Here is a 21,063-nt window from a genome sequence, read left to right on the forward strand (position 1 = left end):
AAATTGACAAGAATGACAGCCAACAGCTGATATAAGTAACCCCCAGTGTCTACAGGGACATGGCGTTGCCATAACTACACCGATAGAAACTTTACGTATCTCGTGGAAGTGGAGTTATTCTGTTGGTGCAGCAGGGCACTTACATCAGCGGGAGCAAGGCTGTAGTGTGGACGCTGACATAATGACCTAGACGCTGACATAATGACCTTAGGCTCGGGCCCTGCAGTCTTTTCCCTCTGCGAACAATGACTGTGGTTAGTGCAGTGACCAGAAAGCCTTCTCTTGGCAAAAAGTAATTTAGAACAAAAGCATTTGAGAGAAAACATCGTGTCTAAGTCTACCCCGAGGCTGGCTATTCCCTGGATGTGGGAGGGCCCAGCTGCTTCAGACTCCCTCTGCGTACTCTCTCTGGCAGCCTGTCTCCATACATAGCTGTTGACAAGTGACTCCCCCTAAAAAGGACTTTAAAACTCTTTTCTCTTGCTCTCCAGTCTCCTAGCTTGGGCAAAACCAGACTTGCAGCTTCCTTGGAGACAGGCTCTTTGAAGCTAACAGCTTCAAACAGCTTTGTCTTGTGTCTGCACACTGGGATGTTCTTATCTAGATCTAGTGCACTGCTTTCTGTTTGCTCTTCCCACAGCTCCCTATCCAGCTGGATCATTACAGTCGCACAGGAAATTTAAAACCCCCCCGTGGTACTACAGTAACTATCTCGCTGACCAATCATATCGAGCATTCATGAATGATGACACCTCACTGGTTTTTAGATAGCAGATCACGGTACCTGCCAGGGTTAAACACAGTACTTCACATGACTGCAGCATGGCATTTTCCTGTTGACTACAGGCAAGGGAAAACCTGTTCCAGTGCAACAGGTCACAAGTACATTTAAACCAGGTGTTGTACCACCACCTAACGCCTTCCTGATCAATCTTGCTCCGCTCACAGGTCTATCCTAAATGCCCGGCACGGCCAGCTTTCTCTGGGCGTGACAATGCAGCTGTTCTCTCTGCCTCCTTTAGTCTCCGTGCGGCAATAAAGATGCTGCATCGGAGCTTGGCTGTCAGGGCTGTCAATACAGTGGGCAGAATAAAATCCACCTCACTCTGCCGTTCTAACAGGGGTTTTGAAAAAAGGGTCTGTGTAGTCAGGGAGCGGCGCAGCTACGTGACTTAAACACGGGCGGCGCTCCCGTCCATGGGATGGGCAGCGAATGGCACAAAGTAACGATACCCAAGAGCCATGTGGAACGTTTAGCCCTTGGGGACCATCCATCCCCACTAGACTGACTTGTTCCACCACAGCTGGGTGCCTTGGGATTATTCCTGGGATTCTATATTAAAGGACCCTTTGTTCATATCTCTGCCTCTGCAAAAACATCTCATGTGCCCCTTTCCCCAAGGCCATGCCATCCCGATAGCATCGGTGGCAAAAGCTAAGATTCTGCGGTCAAAGAAGCAAGCAGGCCAGCTTTCTGTGCTGGCAAAGTGTGCTCTGAAGCAGGAGAGCATAGACGGATTTAGTTTGGAGTGAAATTGCGCTTCGTGACCACCAGGACTCTCTTTCAGCCAGACCCTTTGGTGGCACATCCTCACGCCCCTGAAACGAGTGTGAATGTGGGGTGTGGCAGAAAGCTGGGGGAGGCAAGAGAGGTTCCTGCTCATTTTAACAGGCTCAGAGGACAAGTGTGAAACGGGGCAGGAAAAATAACCCAAACGCTTCCTGCTGCTGACGCAAGACCTCTCCAAAGGGTAAACCAAAGAGCAAACATTGGCCTCTCCTACCAGGTATTGCTTATAGCAGGGGGAGTTAATTCTGTTGAATTGGGGGTGGGGATGATTTTCAAAGGTGAAGAAGGCAGTGAGGCAGCTGGCTCCCATTTGTGCCCTTGATCATCTCCATGGGATGAATATATTGGAGGGGGGTCAGTCTCCTGGCTGGATGGATGCACTACAAGGTGGGTAGAAAGTTGGCTAGATTGTAGGGCTCAACGGATAGTGATCAATGGCTCCATGTCTAGCTGGCAGCCAGTATCTGGCGGAGTGCCCCAAGGGTCGGTCCTGGGGCTGGTTTTGTTCAATATCTTCATTAATGATCTGGAGGATGGTGTGGATTGCACCCTCACAAGTTTGCGGATGACACTAAACTGGGAGGAGTGGTAGATACGCTGGAGGATAGGGATAGGATACAGAGGGACCTAGACAAATTGGAGGATTGGGCCAAAAGAAATCTAATGAGGTTCAACAAGGACAAGTGCAGAGTCCTGCACTTAGGACGGAAGAATCCAATGCACCGCTACAGACTAGGGACCGAATGGCTAGGCAGCAGTTCTGCAGAGAAGGACCTAGGGGTGACAGTGGACGAGAAGCTGGATATGAGTCAACAGTGTGCCCTTGTTGCCAAGAAGGCCAGTGGCATTTTGGGGTGTATAAGTAGGGCATTGCCAGTAGATCGAGGGACGTGATCATTCCCCTCTATTCGACATTGGTGAGGCCTCATCTGGAGTACTGTGTCCAGTTTTGGGCCCCACACTACAAGAAGGATGTGGATACATTGGAGAGAGTCCAGCGGAGGGCAACAAAAATGATTAGGGGACTGGAACACATGACTTATGAGGAGAGGCTGAGGGAACTGGGATTGTTTAGTCTACGGAAGAGAAGAATGAGGGGGGATTTGATAGCTGCTTTTAACTACCTGAAAGGTGGATCCAAAGAGGATGGATCTAGACTATTCTCAGTGATAGGAGATGACAGGACAAGGAGTAATGGTCTCAAGTTGCAGTGGGGGAGGTTTAGGTTGGATATTAGGAAAAACTTTTTCACTAGGAGGGTGGTGAAACACTGGAATGCGTTACCTAGGGAGGTGGTGGAATCCCCTTCCTTAGAAGTTTTTAAGGTCAGGCTTGACAAAGCCCTGGCTGGGATGATTTAGTTGGGATTGGTCCTGCTCTGGGCAGGGGGTGGGACTAGATGGCCTCCAGAGGTCCCTTCCAACTCTGTTATTCTATGATTCTATGATTCCTAGCTTGGGATCCTTTGGGGCTGCAAGGCAGCCAATAAGAATTGGCTCAGCTAATAAAGCAAACCAAGCATCCCTTTAAGTGTCTAAAGGTCCCTTCCATCTTCCCTGCAGGTGATATGGTGACAAGCTCGCGGATGTAGTTGTTTCGGCTGAGGATGAGCAAGCCCAGAGACTTGCAGCATGACCTGGAGCGGAGCCTCCCAGCCATTGCATCCATGAGCACCTCCCTCTCGCAGAGCCAGGGCTTCTCACCGCGCTATTACTTCTCCCCGGAGAAGAGGAAAGCCATCTCGGATGTCAGGAGGACTTTCTGCCTCTTTGTCACCTTCGACCTGCTGTTTGTGTCTCTGCTGTGGATAATTGAGCTGAATGTGAGTTCTGGGCGCTTTCTGATGGGGGAGCAGTGAATGAATCTCCCCTGTTGATTTTGGGATGCTGTCCACCCATTTTAACAGCCCCATTCTGAAACCCTAGGGCCAGGTCCTCAGCTGATTTCCAGGGCACTGAACCACTTCACACCAGTTGAGGATCTGGCCCATAAAGCTGTTACAAACAGAGATCCTCATCCTTTCCCTGGGCTTGGCATTGGGCACATGGTGACTGTGACAGGATCCCCGGGGTGCAGCCTGGGACCGTGGGACTGCTGTGCCCCCTGAACTCTCTCCAGCCTGGCCTGTCTCTCAGCGCCTTGCTAGTGACCAGCAGCAAACTCCTCCAGGTGCTGTGATCACTCATGTGGAGACCCAACACCCAGCTAGATTGAATGAATGCTCCCAGATCCACTCATGAATCACACAGGGAAAGGCCCCAGCCAAACACCCCCACCCCAAATTGGTTCACCACTTCATCAATGGAAAGTGGATATACACCAGCCTTCGCAAAACCTGAGCAGATTTGCCACACACTTCGTACAAACTCACTGGTAAAGATAAACAGTACAACAAATGTATTGACTACAAAAAATAGATTTTTTAAGTGATATTAAGTGATAGGCGAAAAGTCAGAGTCAGTTACCAAAAGAAAATAAAACATAAGCACCCAGTCTAAACTCTTAACCCTGTTAGATTGGGCAACATCTAGATTAAGCAGTTTTTTCTCACCCCACTGGATATCGCAGTTCATAGTACACAGATTTCACCCTTGAAATCTGGGCCAGTCTTCTCTCTGTCCTTGTTGCTTGCAGCATGGGTGGGGGCAGGAGAAAGGTGAAGCAGGGGCCTGCTCTGTTCTGTTTTATACCCTCAGTCCCATGTGCTTGGGGAACACACAAGTCCAGGCATGTCTGGGGGGCATTGCTGAGTCTCCAGGCCAGGTTGAAAGAAAAGGAGTACTTGTGGCACCTTAGAGACTAACCAATTTATTTGAGCATAAGCTTTCGTGAGCTACAGCTCACTTCATCGGATGCATTCTGTAGCTCATGAAAGCTTATGCGCCAATAAATTGGTTAGGCTCTAAGGTGCCACAAGTCCTCCTTTTCTTTTTGCGAATACAGACTAACACGGCTGCTACTCTGAAACCTGTCATTAGGCAAGGTTGAGCAATTCCCCTGGTGTGGCCTCCTGCAGGTCATTGAATTGCCCATCCCTTGCTGGACAGTGGCTGTTGATGGGTTGTTTGACACCCTGCTGGGGTGTTGGTTACTTTCCTTGCTGTTGCCTCTGGGGAGCTAATATCTGGCTGATTTCGCCAACTTACAGCGTGTTTTAGTGACAACCATACAACACAATTCTCATAACTTCATAGACATTGAGAGTCATTTTTCTATCCATATATGTATTTCAGCAGATCAGAACCTTTCCCCCGATACCTCACATGGCCTGCTTTATATGCAAGATCACAATTCTATATAAATGCGGAACGTGGAGGTTACAGGGCACTCCCCCGAGGTACAGAATGTCACAGTGACCTTGCTTGTGATATTAATAAGTGGTCAGAAAAGCAGCATCTCAACAGCTTTGGTGCTACCATCCCAGCTGGAAAAGAGCCTGGTTTGAGATCCTGTGGATAGCTGCATTGCTCAGTCTGAGCAGCGGGTCTGTTCTGACCAACCTCCTCCAGTGCGTCCCCCTTAGTAAAGGGGAACTGATGAACTTTTTGCGAGCCGCTGCCTGTCTCCTGTGTTGTGGTGTTCCCTGCCCGCTGCCGGGTGAAGGGGGATGTCGCATTTTGCAGGGAGAGACTTCTTGCTTACACATTTGCAACTGGGCTTTGAAGCTGCATGTGCTGCTGTTCTATCCTGTTATGGTAGGAGCAGAAAGGAGATGATCAGAGATGCATCTCCAATTCTACGTGCAGCCCTCACCAGTCTGGCCTTATTTATTATGACTGGATCTCCGAGGATATATCAGCTATTATCTTCATGTCCTGTTTACCTCGTTCAGAGTCTGCACTTAACAGTTTGTCTCAGTCCGCAGTTCAGTTCACACCACCCCCAGAAATGACGACATGAGTAGTACTGAGGGTCTGTCTAGGAACCACAGGAGCAAGGAAATTAACAGCCAGTGTTCCACTAGGGCCAATGGGTTACTATAGAAACCCCTTGTGGGACCTGTCCTCTTGTGAATTCCCTTGACCCTGTGGGATTGCCCTCCTCCAGGGCTGGTGGGAGAGGAAGGAGGGGTCTCTTGAATTTTGATTTACAACGTGACTCATGGAAATAAAGCTAGTGTCCAAGCTACCAAATTATTTTTCAGGTTCCAGTTTTGCTCCCAGCTGTGTTAGCTTGTGAGTTGCCCTTAACTGAGACTAAATGATAACCTATGGGCCTTGAGCCCAGGAGCTGTATGTTTGAACGTGTTAAGATGGCTCACTTGCACTGCTGTGAAAATTACCAGGTTTGTGCAGTGACTCATGCATCTAAAACGCTCAAATGGTTCTCACTCGCTTGTTGCAATATTGACAACTCATTCAGTTCTCATTAAGTGCACCAGTCACCTGCACACTTGAATTGTCCAAGCACGTCCGTTTCTGAGTGAAAGGAACTCCCCAAACAGTCTTTTTTTGTTTCTTCGGGGCAGCGGTGTTTGTTTAAACTTTCATTTTTTTCCAAAAAAAGAACAGGAGGGCTTGTGGCACCTCGGAGACTAACACGTTTATTTGCACGTAAGCTGTAGTGCTCCTTTTCTTTTTGCAAATACAGACTAACACGGCTGCCACTCTGAAACCTGCCATTTTTTTCCAAGAAGTTTAGCTCAAAGCCCTCGTCCCTTCCCTCCTGTGGTGAGATCTCCTGTCAAATTCAATCTTTGGTATGAATTTTTAAGCCGTTGCTCTGTGAAACCTGCTGGATTGCCAGCCCAGGAGACAGAACTCCTCTCACCACAGAACAGATACAGCAGCAGTGCAGAATCACTGCTCTCCTCCCATGTGCACCAGTCCTGATCTATAGGGAACGCTTTTTGGTGGCTGCCTAGTCAGTCCTTGGCCTCTCCAGCAAAAGGGTACGTGTGACAGCAGCGGCTTTTATGATGCGAATGGCTGTCCGCTATGGACGAAGACCCACCAACTGGTTTCTCATAGACCATGAAACAGCTGTCAGAATGTAACAACTTCCAGTCCAGCTGGGCTGTATTCCACCCAATAGCCTGAAGGTGAAAGGCTGGTTCCAGTTACCTGAACCATCCAGTCCCTCATAAGCCACAGTTCCAAGCCTCTAAAAATAGGATTTGTGGTACAAAAATCCCACTGGCAGGCCCTTAACTATGCTCTGAAGCAGAGTTATTTTGACACAATAGATGCTAGACCCTTAATAGCATTCCTGTACAGAACGAATTGGCTTCCTTTTTTCCCCTCTGCCTCAAGCCACAGCACATTTACCTGGGAGTTGACTGATCAGTGCTAACGTCATCTTCCTTCTTTAGCCCTGGTCTACGCTTATGGGGTTAGGTCGAATTTAGCCGTGTTAGGTCAATTTTAAAATGAATGCATCTACGCAACCAACCCCGTTCCATCGACCTAAAGGGCTCTTAAAATCGACTTCTGTACTCCTTCCCGGTGAGGGGAGTAGCGCTAAAATCGACCTTGCTGTGTCAAATTTGGGATAGTGCAGACGCAATTCATCAGTATTGGCCTCTGGGATCTATCCCAGAGTGCTCCAGTGTGACCACTCTGTACGGCACTTTGAACTCCGATGCACCGGGAACTTTTGATTTAATTTCCTATTTGGTCAGCGTGGCTAGCTCAGCAGCACAGGTGACCATGCAGTCTCCCCCAGAATTGGAAACGAGCTCCAGCATGGACTGAAAGGGAGACACTGGATCTGATTGCTCTATAGGGAGAAGAATCTGTGCAGGCCGAACTCTGATCAAAAAGAAATGCTAATATATATACCAAAATCGCACAGGGCGTGGTGGAGAGAGGCTACAACAGGGACACACAGCAGTGCCGCGTGAAAGTTAAGGAGCTCAGGCAAGCCTACCAAAAGACAAAGGAGGCAAACGGTCGCTGCAGATCAGAGCCCCATACATGCCGCTTCTATGATTAGCTGCATGGCATTCTAGGGGGCACCCTACCACTACCCCACCACTGTTCGTGGACACCTGCAAGGGGGAAGTCTCTCACAACAGGGAGGAGGATTTTGTGGATGAGGAAGAGGAGCAGGAGGAGAATGTGCAGCAGGCAAGCGGTGAATCCATTCTCCCCGGCAGCCAGGACCTTTTCATCACTCTGGAGCCAATACCCTCCCGAGATGGGATCCCCAACCCTGAAGCCGGAGAAGGCAGCTCTGGTGAGTGCACATTTGTAACTACAGTACAGGGTTTAAAAGCAATAGTGTTTGTTTGATTTGCCCTGAAGAATTGGGATGCATTCACGGACAGTACAGCTACTGGAAAAGTCTGTTAACGTGTCTGGGGATGGAGCCAGAATCCTAGAATATTAGGTTTGAAAGGGACCTCAGGAGGTCATCTAGTCCAACCCCCTGCTCAAAGCAGGACCAATCCCCAATTTTTGCCCTAAATGGCCCCCTCAAGGATTGAACTCACAACCCTGAGTTTAGCAGGCTAATGCTCAAACCACTAAGCTCTCCCTCCCCCCAAACTCCGTGAAGCTCTCCTGGAGGTACTCTGAAAGCCTTTGCAGAAAGTTTCTGGGGAGGGCTGCCTTATTTTGTCCTCCATGGTGGGACACTTTACCACACCAAGTCAGTAGCAAGTAGTCTGGAATCATTGCAGCACAAAGCATGTCAGTGAATGGTCCTGGGTTTTGGTCACATTCAAGCAACATTCAGTCTGTATCTTTCTGTGTTAGCCTCAGGAGATTGATATCATTCATGGTCACCTGGCTGAAATGGGGGAATTTTCGTAAGCGAACAGTCAAAGGACCCTGTTCATGCTGGGTTGTTTGCGCTTGGCTGAAAGGGATTGTCCCAGAGAATTCCCACGCGGTGGGGGGAGGGGTGAAGGGATCATCCCAGAGACTAGCCAAATGGTGGGGTGTGGGGAGGTGTGTGTGCTTCACATCCACCCGAAAACTGCAGCCCTTCCTTTTAAATGTGAAACCGAACCGGCATTGCTTGCTATGGGAAAGGATGGCGCTGCAGTTTGAAACCATTCCCACATGTTATGAAGGTGTAAGAAGCCAACCCCGCGTACCAAAAGGCTTACCATGGCTGCCTGGAAACCGAATTCTGTTGCCCAGCCATTTGTGATGTGTCACCATATCAGCAGGCGCTCAATATAAAAGGCAAAATGCGACCTTCTACCTAAAGCACATGTGCTGTCTGCTGTGAATTGCTTGATTCACTGTGAAAGAGTCTCCCTTTTGTTCTCAGAAATGTATCATCTTAAATTTTACTCTCCCTTTTTATCCCCACCTCCCCTCCCAGGTGCAAATGTTTCTGTGCTCCCCATATCATCTCCGTCCCTGAGGTTATCGCAGATTAGAAGGCAAAAAAAAAATGCACGTGTGATGACATGTTTTCAGAGCTCATGCGTCCTCCCGCACTGATAGGACAGCTTAATGCATGGAGGCATTCAGTGGCAGAGGCCAGGAAAGCATTAAGTGAGCGTGAGGAGCAAAGGCAGGAGGCGATGCTGAGGCTAATGTGGGAGCAAACAGACATGATGAAGCGTCTGTTGGAGCTGCAGGAAAGCCAACAAGAGCACAGACCCCCGCTGCATCCATTGTATAACCTCCTGCCCTCCTCCCCAAGTTCCATATCCTCCTCACCCAGACGCCCAAGAACGCGGTGGGGAGGCTCCGGGCACCCAGCCACTCCACTCCAGAGGATGGCCGAAGCGACAGAAGGCTGTCATTCAAACAGTTTTGATTTGTAGTGTGGCTACAATAAGCAATGTGGCTTTGTCCTTCCCTTCTCCCACACCCCACTCCACCCAGGCTACCTTGTCAATTATCTCACTTCTTTTTTTAATTAATAAAGAAAAAATGCATGGTTTCAAAACAATAGTTACTTTATTTCCTTTGCCAACTGTGATCGAAGGGGGTAGGGTGGTTGGCTGGCTTACAGAGAATTAAAATCAACAAAGGGGGCAGGTTTGCAGCAAGGAGAAACACACACAACTGTCACACAGTAGCCTGGCCAGTCATGAAACTGGTTTTCAAAGCCTCTCTTGATGCATAGCGCACCTAGCTGTGCTCTTCTAATCGCCCTGGTGTCTGGCTGCTCAAAATCAGCCACCAGGTGATTTGCCTCAACCTCCCACCCCATCATAAATGTCTTCCCCTTCCTCTCACAGATATTATGGAGCACACAGCAAGCAGCAATAACAATGGGAATGTTGATTGCGCTGAGGTCTAACCTAGTCAGCAAACAGCGCCAGCGAGCTTTTAAACATCCACAGGCTCATTTTACCACCATTCTGCACTTGCTCGGCCTATAGTTGAACTGCTTCTTACGACTGTCCAGGCTGCCTGTGTACGGCTTCATGAACCATAGGAGCAAGGGGTAGGCTGGGTCCCCAAGGATAACTATTGGCATTTCAACATCCCCAATGGTAATTTTCTGGTCTGGGAAGTAAGTCCCTTCTTGCAACTGTTTGAAAAGCCCGGAGTTCCTAAAGATGCGAGCGTCATGCACCTTTCCCAGCCATCCCACGTTGATGTTGGTGAAACGTCCCTTGTGATCCACCAGTGCTTGCAGCACCATTGAGAAGTACCCCTTGCAGTTTACGTACTAGTTGGCAAGGTGGTCTGGTGCCAAGATAGGGATATGCGTTCCGTCTATCGCTCCACCCCAGTTAGGGTACCCCATTGCAGCAAAGCCATCCAGTATGACCTGCACATTTCCCAGAGTCACTACCCTTGATAGCAGAACTTCAGTGATTGCCTTGGCTACTTGGATCACAGCAGTCCCCACAGTAGACTTGCCCACTCCAAACTGATTCCCGGCTGACTGATAGCAGTCAGGCATTGCAAGCTTCCACAGGGCTATTGCCACTCGCTTCTCAACTGTCAGGGCAGCTCTCATCTTGGTATTCCTGGGCTTCAGGGCACGGGAAAGCAACTCACAAAGTTCAAGGAAAGTGGCCTTAACGCATGCAAAAGTTTCGCAGTCACTATGAATCATCCCATACCCGCAACACTATGCGGTCCCACCAGTTTGTGCTTGTTTGCCGGGCCCAGAATCGGTGTTCCACTGTATCAACCAGCCCCACTGCCGCTATGATATCCCAAGTGCCACAGCCCGTGCTTTCAGGAACGTCTGTGTCCATGTCCTCATCACAATCGTCCTCGTGCTGGCATCTCTTAGCCCGGTTCTGCACATTCTCCAGGATAATGTGCAAGGGGTTTACAATGCTCACAACAGCAGCAGTGAGCTGAGCGGGCTCCATGCTTGCCATGGTATGGCGTCTGCACAGGTAACCCAGGAAAAAAGGTGCGAAACGATTGTCTGCCGTTGCTTTCATGAAGGGAGGGGCAACTGATGACATGTACCCAAAACCACCCGCGACAATGTTTTTGCCCCATCAGGCATTGGGAGCTTAACCCAGAATTCCAATGGGCAGCGGAGACTGCGGGAACTATGGGATAGCTGTCCACAGTGCACCACTCTGTAAGTCGATGCTAGCCACGGTATTGAGGATAAACTCCGCCGACTTAATGCGTTTAGTGGGGACATACACAATCGACTGTATAAAATCAATTTCTAAAAATCGACTTCTATAAAATCGACCTAATTTCGTAGTGTAGACCTAACCTTAGTGTACTTCTCTGTTAGCGTTGGAATGCCTGTTAATAGGTATCATCTGAGAACAGATCTGAAGTAGTCTTGAAGAGATCTTGTATGATATAACTTGTAAAAGAAAAGGAATATTTATGTAGACAACACCCTGTGGAAGCATCATCAATCACACATCAATCAGAACCTTCCGAGTTCTTTCTTCGTCAATGGTCCTTTAAGAAAATCAGTTGGTTTTTTTTTCAATCCCATTCAGAGCACGCTTCCAATAACTGGATCTGAAAAGAAAATGTTTGTTTGAAATCCTGCAGGTCAAAGTGGCTGCTTATTCCGTGAGTGTGGGATTGCAAGGGGTCCTTGGTTAGCATCAGGAATCAAGTGGAAAAAAGACACCCAAGCAGTTTTCTTAAGGAAGCTGGTTTTCAGTGACTGAGATTTTTGTTTTTAAATCAGTGGGTTTAAATCAGTGGGTGTTTTTTCAATACCTTCTAGTACCCAAGCACTTTCTTAAAGCATCTACATGCTGTTCCTGCTCTGTGTTACTTGCATGTGAAACAGACAGTGAAATGAAGTGTTGCATACGTTCATGGCTAAACATTTGCTGATGAGTCCACTTACGCATTCAGCAGACAACCCTGATACCTAACTTGAGCTAACTAATGTTTTAAACAGAACTGTCTGATTTTTATCCTCTTTAGTTTATCTCTGCACTCAACATTTCTCTGTTTCTATTCTCTCTAACCCTCAGACCAACAATGGCATTCAGAAGAACTTGGAAATCGAAATCATTGAGTACCAGTTTAAAACCTCATTCTTTGATATATTTGTAAGTATGCTAAAAAGCCAAAGGGAAAGACATTTCTCTCTAAGATAGAGACAAGATGGCTTAATGGATAGGGCACTGGACGGGAATTCAGAAGCCCTGATTTCTGTGCCTAGCTCTGCCACTGACCTGATGAGGAACCTTGGGCCATTCACCTCCCACCTCTTGTCTTGACTATTTAGCTAGTCCATGCCTGAAGATCTTACTGTCGCTTGCTCTGTCTGTGCGGCACCCTGCATGATCAGTTCAGCATGAGTGTAACAGAAATAATAATTACTCTCTCCTTATCTGTGCCTCTTTTGTTTTTTAAAGGTCTTGGCTTTTTTCCGGTTTTTTGTGTTACTTCTGGGCTATGCACTCTTAAAACTGCGCCACTGGTGGGTCATCGCGGTAAGGAATCCATTTTCTGTTGTTGATGTATTGGACTTTTTCTCTCTCTAAACTGAAGCTGGCATGTAGATGTGTGTAACCATCTTCCCTTTTCCAGTTCACTACACTGGTGTCCAGTGCCTTCCTCATCGTGAAGGTCATCCTCTCGGAGGTCAGTTGCTCTCAAGGGCTCTAATGGGAGATTTTGTTTTGTCTCATGGTGTGACTTCCCCGCTTGTGTAAACTCCCTGTGGTTTTCTTTTTCTCCCCCAGCTGCTAGCCAAGGGGGCTTTTGGGTACTTACTTCCCATCGTCTCTTTCGTTATCGCCTGGCTAGAAACTTGGTTCCTGGATTTTAAAGTCTTATCTCAGGAGGCGGAAGAGGAACGATGTAAGTCACTTTCCCTTTTCACGGCTGGAGCAAACAAACCGGCCGGGGCTTTGGCAGCAGCTTGTCACCAGGTGGTGTGTGGGAACCAGGATTAAAAGTGATCTCCAGGCAGGTTGTGGAGATCAGTTGCCTCGTCTGACTTGATTATGGTCAAGGGAGACCATACCAACTACTAAAAGGACCCTTACTGTAAAGAAGACAGGTAGAACGAGAACCAGTGGCTGGAAGTTTAAAGTCTGGCCAATTCAAATTAGAAATAAGACCTCACTGTTTAACAGTGTGGGTGATTAGCCACTGGCACAGTCTCCCAAGAGCAGAGTTGGGACCGCGTGCCCTTCTGGAAGAGATGCTTTAGCCAAACCCTTGTTGTTGGGATCAACACGGGAGACTGGCTGAAATTCTCCAACCTGGGCTATATAGGAGCTCATGTGCTCATCCCAAAGTCCCACTCTGACCTGTAACTTTCCAGTTCTAGTGGCCGTGGTTGCAAAAGGAGCTTCTCCTCTCGCTCTCGTCTTCCCAGCCAGAAGAGTGTAGGGGGGGAAATGGCGGCGTCTAAACCAGGAAGAATTTGTCTAGTGAGACTTGATCACAAATGTATTGGTGGGCTGGGAAAAACCAGAGGATGTTTGGGTCTTGTGAGGAGGTTTTAAGATGAAAAATGAGCAAGTGTTTAATGCCTCTATTGGATTAAGAGCGTGTTCTGGATTGCTTCGAGGGAAAGCTCTTATTTAATTAGGCGCTTAATCACCTTTGGATTTGACAGGGAAAAGAGTTCATTGATCTCCATGCAGATAAAGTGCTGTGTCTGAAATGAAAAGTGAGGGAGCAGGGACTGAAAGCTCCTTCTAGGCTGGGCTGTGTGTCCCAGAGACAGCCCGGCTCCCAGTACTGAGCTGTGTTCCAAGCATTAGATAACTGGGTAGCTTAACCTGGAGGAGGAAGGACATGGATGAATGTTAGGAGTAAACTCTGGCTTCTGTATATGTTTACAATTTGTGTCTCTTGGTTCCCTAGGGTACTTGGCAGCGCAGGCCGCAGCCTCCCGCGGCCCTCTGCTCTATTCCGGAGGCCTTTCTGACGGGCAGTTCTATTCCCCTCCGGAGTCCTTCGCAGGTGACGAATGTTTTTGCCTCTTCTTGGCATGCAGTGACCTTTGTATGTGGGTTGAGTTGCTTTCTCAGCTCGTTCCGCTTGCAGGATCCCCTGGGTTTCCTCTTCCCTGTTATTGCCTCTCAAAGTTCCTCGCTGAGCTTTCCCTAATTAGACCGACCTTTTGAGCAGTGTTACAGCACAGTACCACGAACTCCCCTCTGCTTCCAGCGTTGGGGGCAGATTATGTTGTGTAGCTGCTTTTGTGCCCAGCTGTGGGATCAGAATGAGATTGTCAGGAGGTGGAAAAGTAGCCACCTACTTTGCATTTGATGCCTGACTTTCCTATGCTATCAAAATCCATTCTCAGCTGTGTTTCAACCAAAGCTCCAGGCCTCAGGACACAGGGTTTGAAATGCACAGTCTGAGGTTGCTCTGGGAAGAGCAAAGGCCTTACCCTGGACACCCGAAAAGCTAGTGTGAACTGCACAGCTTGCTGCAGAAAAGGGTGTTAACCTGGTGGCTTTGGTACATTTTCAGAGGGGACGGCACTGAGGCTGGGGGATTGGAGCATTTCCCATTGTAACCACTCTCGCTTTTCCTATACGAGAACACACCGACTATCCTGCATGGATCTGTGCATTTGGAGAGTGAAGTGGAAAGGGAGGGAGGGCTGACCCGATGAGGGCCCTCCCCTTCATAAAATCATATCAGCAGGATCTCTAGCTTCCTCACAACTCTGCAGGATCTCTAGCGTCCTCACAACTCTGTACCTTTCTTTAGGATCGGATAATGAGTCTGATGAAGATGATATGGGGAGGAAAGCGTTAACAGCCCAGGTAAATGGAGGAGCGGTGATCTTGCCATTTTAGAGACCCACTTTTGCCCCTGTTGGTTCTGAGCATCTCTCAATGTCTGGTTCTGATGGCTGCCCAATGCATGTTGACATGAGGGTCTGTAATTAGCTAATTACTCCAGCACATACCCATCAAGGTGCTGAATAAATCGAGGGGTTAAAGATCCTGTCCCCTTTCTTCTTCTCCTCTCAGAACCGAAGGTCACAAAATGTTATTTGCTGCCAAGAAACATGGGCAAATCATTCCCTTAGCTGAGCGATGTTGCTCAGGTGCTCTGGGAAAAACAGGTCTGACTCAGTATCCAGTCACCCCTCATTACTGGGAATCATTCGTCTTGTGTGCAGCATCAGTTACTTTCCCCTTCACCCCCCTCCTGTAGTTAGCTTTTAAAGGCGTCTGTGGCCCTGACAGCAGCTTGTCTCCTTCCTGCTCCCTCCAGTTTCCTTGGTTCTTACTGGTTACCTTTGCTGAAGGAGGAAGGGGGTGTTGACTCCACTATCCTGTCAAATTCCAGCGTGGGTAACAGCCTTCTCCCTCCCTAACATCCCATCAGCGTTTCACTTGGACACAGGATTCTTCACGTTGTTTCCAAAACAGCGGGGTAGCTAAGCAGTTGCTGTTTCACCCCAGAGGTGGCTGCAGTTCCATGGGAGTAGAAGTGATCTCATTGTGGCTTGTACCATTTCATCTGGCAAAAATGGTGGGGACTCTCTCAGGAGGAAAGGTATCACAACTGTGGAGAGACACAGCTAGTGTGTCAATGACACACCTAGGGCTAGAATTCTGGCCTGCCAGGTGCAACACGCTTGCCTCTGCCACCCGAGTGGAGGGAGGATATCTGTAGCAGGTGCAGTAGTGGAAAGTCCCTTCCTCTTTTGTTCAGCCACGAGGAGGCAAAATCACTCATTCGCACGCTCAGGATCATTAGTAAAGGGAGCAGTAAATAGATCACGTTTTCTCCTAGGAGAAGGAATATGTCCAGCAAGGCAAAGAAGCAATGGAGGTTGTGGATCAAATCCTAGCCCAGGAGGAAAACTGGAAATTCGAAAAAAACAATGCAAGTATTTCCCTTCTTTGCCTGCAGAAAGCATGGAGGGGTTAGCACAGACTGCAGAACGGTGGGGCTTTCCGAACCTGGTTACGCCATGAAAAATTAACAAGCGTTACAATGACATGATTGAATTAGGAATCTTATTCCAGTTCAGTTAAATGTAAATCGCCTCTTATTTAATTAGACGTTCAATTACCTTCCTGTTTGACAGGAGAGGGAACCCATCAGTCTTTCCCCCCACCACCCCAGCCACAGGCGGGCGGAGGAGTGTGGTTAGCCTTTAATTGCAGTTATGGTGTGGAACTGCAGATGACTGAGTGGAAAAGGATCAAAGACATTTGTTGGTAAAATAAGGGAGTGAGTGGTGCCATCTTGAAAACCACCATACCCAGCATTAAGGGAGCTGTCACATGCAATAGACTCCTCCCCTTTGCTACGCATCCAGCTACAGATTCATCCCATTTCTGTGTCTTGTCACGTGTATGCCACAGCGTGTTGCATTCTGTCTGCAGCCATCTGTACATGTGGATTTTTGGAAGCGTGTTAAAATTCAGCTGGAGACAGTCTTCACTTCCTGTCCTAAACTTGCTGCGGACTGTTGATCTGTACTTTTAAAAGGTCCCGCCATGGAGGGGGTTGCGTTTCAGGGCTGACTCTAGCCATGGCAGTGGGTCTGCCCGTTGTGCAGCTTGGCTCGTGACACAAGTCTCAAATGTGCTTGGAGATCCTGGGGTGCAAGGTGCGACCGGTGTGTAAAGGATTGTGCATGTGAAGTGTGACTTGACTCTCTCTTGCGCAGGAGTTTGGCGATGTTGTTTACACCATTGAAATTCCTTTCCATGGCAAGACCTTTATTTTAAAGGTAAGGACTTCTGGCCTCTACCTCCTTGCTTGGTAAATTGCAGCTTTGTTGTAGGGGCATAATCCCCAGGCAGTAACTCTGCTTAATGCCCAGCACAGCTGGTCCCTCATGCTCTTCTGTGGCTCCAGAAATACGGGTCAAACTGCAAAGCCCGTTCTACTTGTTGGTGGGACTTTCAGTAACACAACTCTGCTGCATGCTTACACTGAGCTCTGTTCTACAGCCTGGATAACGCCCGGGCTTGCCATCTAAAACTAGATTGATCCAACCCCCCACAAATACGCTGGGGTCCAATGGCAGAAAGCTGGACCAGGTGACGAAAGAATCCTGTTCCAACCGCAGCTTCCAGAACTACAATAAGATAGCAACTGCCCGTCCACCAAGATCAGGGTTGATCCCACTTCAGATGCAATCTGGCATTAACAGGTGTTGTTAGGAAGTGACTCACTGTAGTGGTTTGGCTATAAACAATCTCTTAGTGAAGGCCTATTGCCGTGGTGACTTTTCTTTGTGTCGGTACGTATGTTGCCAGAACTGCCCATGAAAAGATTCTAACGAACGGAGATCTGGGTGACCCCATGTTACTGCATTATCCCTCCGCCTCTAAAGACCCACACGAGACTGCAGATGAAGGCGAGTGTTTCATTTTTGCTGACACTCTTAGTAGCCTTCCATGAACCTCCTGAAACAGCTGCCCGCTTCAGTATAAGCGGTAGACGCCAGAGTAGCCCAGGGGTGGAATAGCTGGCATTGCTCTGTTCAGGATGGAGGTACGCTATTCCTGTCTGCACTGTCTGGCTCCAGCCAGTTCTTCTGCTATCGCTTCTCATGAGCACTTGTTTCACTCAATTGGTTGTCCCTTGTGATCTTTATCTTGTGCTGTTGAATACACGCTCCAGGGAAGGCAGCTGGGGCAAACTGAACTGTCTAGTCCTTTTCTCAGGCCTTCATGCAGTGTTCTGCTGAAACAGTCTACCAGGAGGTGATTCTCCAACCTGAGAGGATGATCCTGTGGAATAAAACAGTGGCAGCTTGCCAGGTAAGTGCTTTGTGAAGGTGGCATTTTAATAACCCTCTGGAGTTGGAACTTCGCAGCACAGAACCTACTGCATGCCGTGCCTGGCCCTGCAGGAGCTGGAGGGATGGCTGCATTTGAATACCGATGCATTGCTCATCCAGGCGGTCTGAACGTTCTGAAGTAGCTAGTTGCACCAAAAGCCTGTCTGTACGAAAGCCCCAGGGAATGGGCCGAGGCACAGAGCCAAGGTCATTCTCGCTGCCCTGGCTTGGAGGAGCTTACTCACCCTAGGCAGTTGCTGTGTCCAGGATGCGAAGGAAATGCCTGCTCGTTATACAGAAGGGCAGAGCAGACCATTCTCAACACCAGACGGTGAACGTGGTCATGCTAATGCTGAACTCTCCAAGGCTTGTATTTGTCAGATCTGCCGCTAAAGGCTCTTCACTTGTTTTGGATCCATGGGCAATTTTGAGGGAGGCTCCTTATTCCTAGCTGTTGGCATGTACAGATCCACAGGCAGGTGAGAGGAAACATCTCTTATTCTGTCCTCCTTTCACTCAGATCTTACAGCGGGTTGAAGATAACACCATTGTCTCGTACGACATTGCAGCAGGGGCTGCAGGTGGTGTAGTGTCACCCAGGTGAGTTTATTCCGCTCCGGAGCCTAGTCCACCAAGCACCTAGAACACATCAAGGAGATTTTGTGTGAGGGAGCTCCAGGCCAGCCATCTTACTCATGAGACATACCATGGGTCCAAGAGGGCATTTCTACCTGCCCTATGGGTGGGTAACATAGTGTAGTATGTAGTGTAATGACTTGCCCAAGGTCCTATGCCAAAATCGATAGCCAAGCCAGGATGAGAACCAGGAGTCTTGGCTCCAAGCCTCTGTGTGAGTCACTGAATACCTGGTCTGTCCCGTTAATAACCATAAATGTACATAGTGTCTCCATGTTAAAATATTTTTGCCACACCTTTTCCATAGGAGTAGATTGAATGTTGGACCTTCCATGTCTGTCCTGTCCTAAAGCTCCCATGCAGACCCCACAGCAGTTGATTTCCCCTTTATTTATGTAGGGACTTTGTAAACGTGCGTCGCATTGAAAGAAGACGAGACCGCTATATTTCCTCAGGGATGTCAACCACTCACGGTTTGAAGCCTCCACTGTCCAAATACGTCAGGTACGAGTTTGGGTTTTGGCTTGGGGAAATGTCTGATTTTTCTTGTAGCGCACACTGCTGTATAATATTAGACGTTCAGTGCAGACAGACACTTGAGTTTAAAAAAAGGGTGGGGGGGCGTTTCTTGTCGCTGTTTAAAGGAAACTGCCACTTTACAAAACCTCTGGCAGCCTGTCTGTCTGCAGAACTGTATTCTACTTCCTGTGTTCCTCTTCCTTTGTTTAAAGAACAATTGGTATGGAATCATCATGTTGCTTAGGAGGTCAGCAGCAGCTCGGGTTGAGGCAGTGGGGGCAGGGTAGGGGGGGACAACAGATCAAAAACCCTGACCAACTCCACATCCCATCACTGTGGAATTAGCTCTCGCACGGGGACAGTTGCAGCTTCAAAGGGGGAATAAGCAGCTGAACTCATCATGTGTGTTGTTTGTTATGTGTGTGCCCTTTTGTTCTCTCATGCCTGGCCGTAGTTTTAATAAAGGCCTAGGGCACAGAGAGACGGAGCAGGAGGTGTGAACAGAGAGCCCTTCAATACGGAGCCTCTCTCAAAGCACTGGCCAAGGTCTCTGGCATTTCTCTACTCCAAACTACAGTGGCCGGCTGCCTTGTGATGCATTAATCGGGGTCTGAATCTCTTCCAACAAGGCCTCTTTGTTACAGTCAGGCTGTGCCGCAGGTGGCTAGTGACCAGCTCAGCTGCTTCTCTTACTGACTTTGTTTTTCAGAGTAATCTGATTAAAGTAATTGACATTTAACTCACAGGCTCAGTAACTGCCTCAGTCTATTTAGGTGCTGGGGCTTTTCAGGCCTTGAGAATCCTTTTAAGACCATATCCAGCAGAAATATACGTAGTGTCGCAAAGCAGGAACGTGGTAACACGTGTCTCCTTTTAAACATATCTGGATGGATGGGGCCTTTCGCCTCTTAGTCACAAATCCGGCATGTATCAGTAGGGATCTGTTGGTATCTGCCCCTGCTAAGCAGACCAAGAGGCGTGAAGAGGAAGCTGCCCATGCAGTACCTGCCCTGACCATAAAGGGTTTCATTCGCCACAGCTCTCTTTTCACCAGCACCAGCATTTAACTGGGTTTGCCTTTCAATATCCAGCAAAGGTAGCGCTGGTGAGACGGGCCCCACCGGCAGTCTCCGGAGCAGTGGTTCTCAACCTGCAGCTGTGGCCCATGGGACATCCTCACTGCCATCCAGTGGAGACCTGCATATGGGGCCCACAATGATAAACAGGTTGAGAACCACTGCTCTGGAGGCTGAAGGCGCCCCCAGCCGGTATAGAGAGGAGCCTGCTCGGCCCATCCATGTCTGTGTCTCTGCTGTTGCCAGTGGAGGTAGCAGGGCATGTTGTGATGTGGAAATGCCTACTACCCCCCCCCCCCCGCCACCCCCAGTCCCTTCACACAGGCCACTGGACCTCACTTAACTCTTCCAGTGGGGAATAAAAGCTGAAGGTGCGGCATGAGCGGGAATCTCCACATGGCAGCTGAAGATGCGGCGTTCTCTCTGGCAGCAGAGCTAGCGAGCTCCTGCCCGGTTTGTTTCCCGATTAGGTTTGCCCAAGGCCTGCTCCAGCTCTGACCTCCTGCCTCTCGGCGCACCCAAGCACAGTGACGGATCATTCGAACGTGCCGCTGGCTTTGTGCTGCATGGGCGCATTCGGGATCCCGGCTGCCTGCCTGTGTATCTGCCCAGTAGCGTACATGTATGTGACATGAAGTCTGCAGAGCCTCATGCTGTGCTGTTCCTTTTCCCAGGGGCGAGAACGGGCCAGGAGGCTTCATTGTACTGAAATGTGCCAGCAATCCCAAAGTGTGCACCTTCCTCTGGATCCTCAATACGGACCTCAAGGTAAAGTGGGTTCCACGTCGGCGTGTGCCTCGCACCCAGCACAGCCGGGGCTCCCCAGAACACAAGCTGGAGAATCTGGCTCGCGGCTCTGCCAGTATTCGCAAGCAGTGAGATCTTATCTTGCCGTCCCAAAGCTTGCCCACCCTTGTGTCCGTTGCTGCCAATAACCTGTAACAGAAACCGCCTCCCCTCGCATGGAGCAAGGCGCCTTGAACACGTCGAGTAACTCCGAGCTGGAGTTATTGGCTACACTGCTGTGTTTGGTCCCTGCTGTCTGCTCGGGCAAGGGCAGCATACAAAAGAGCTGCCAGCCGGGGTCAGGTGCCGGGGGCTGGTGGGAGGTGAGAAGAGACCCGGCCTGCTGAGCACTCACATTGTTGACGGGGTAACCCTCTGCTGCAG

General features: G+C 49.0%; 1 protein-coding gene across 3 annotated transcripts in view; it reads left to right on the forward strand.

Annotated features, from left to right (window-relative positions):
- Positions 1-21,063, forward strand: part of STARD3 (StAR related lipid transfer domain containing 3) — a 41,152-nt gene that overhangs the window by 13,684 nt on the left and 6,405 nt on the right. The window contains exons 2-14 of one of the 3 annotated variants that reach the window (XM_077806198.1): positions 3,133-3,392; positions 11,907-11,984; positions 12,294-12,371; positions 12,469-12,522; positions 12,624-12,741; positions 13,759-13,857; positions 14,617-14,672; positions 15,655-15,747; positions 16,541-16,603; positions 17,547-17,642; positions 18,183-18,262; positions 18,698-18,802; positions 20,568-20,661. In XM_077806198.1, the coding sequence (XP_077662324.1) occupies positions 3,177-3,392; positions 11,907-11,984; positions 12,294-12,371; positions 12,469-12,522; positions 12,624-12,741; positions 13,759-13,857; positions 14,617-14,672; positions 15,655-15,747; positions 16,541-16,603; positions 17,547-17,642; positions 18,183-18,262; positions 18,698-18,802; positions 20,568-20,661 (1,230 nt within the window). In that variant the 5' untranslated portion in view covers positions 3,133-3,176. Of the gene's footprint in view, positions 1-3,132; positions 3,393-7,363; positions 7,748-11,906; positions 11,985-12,293; positions 12,372-12,468; positions 12,523-12,623; positions 12,742-13,758; positions 13,858-14,616; positions 14,673-15,654; positions 15,748-16,540; positions 16,604-17,546; positions 17,643-18,182; positions 18,263-18,697; positions 18,803-20,567; positions 20,662-21,063 lie in introns of those variants that run through there. The other 2 variants (XM_077806200.1, XM_077806199.1) reach the window with 2 other exon arrangements.

The sequence above is a fragment of the Eretmochelys imbricata genome, chromosome 27 (assembly GCF_965152235.1).
Source record: "Eretmochelys imbricata isolate rEreImb1 chromosome 27, rEreImb1.hap1, whole genome shotgun sequence".
Classification (NCBI taxonomy): domain Eukaryota; kingdom Metazoa; phylum Chordata; order Testudines; family Cheloniidae; genus Eretmochelys; species Eretmochelys imbricata.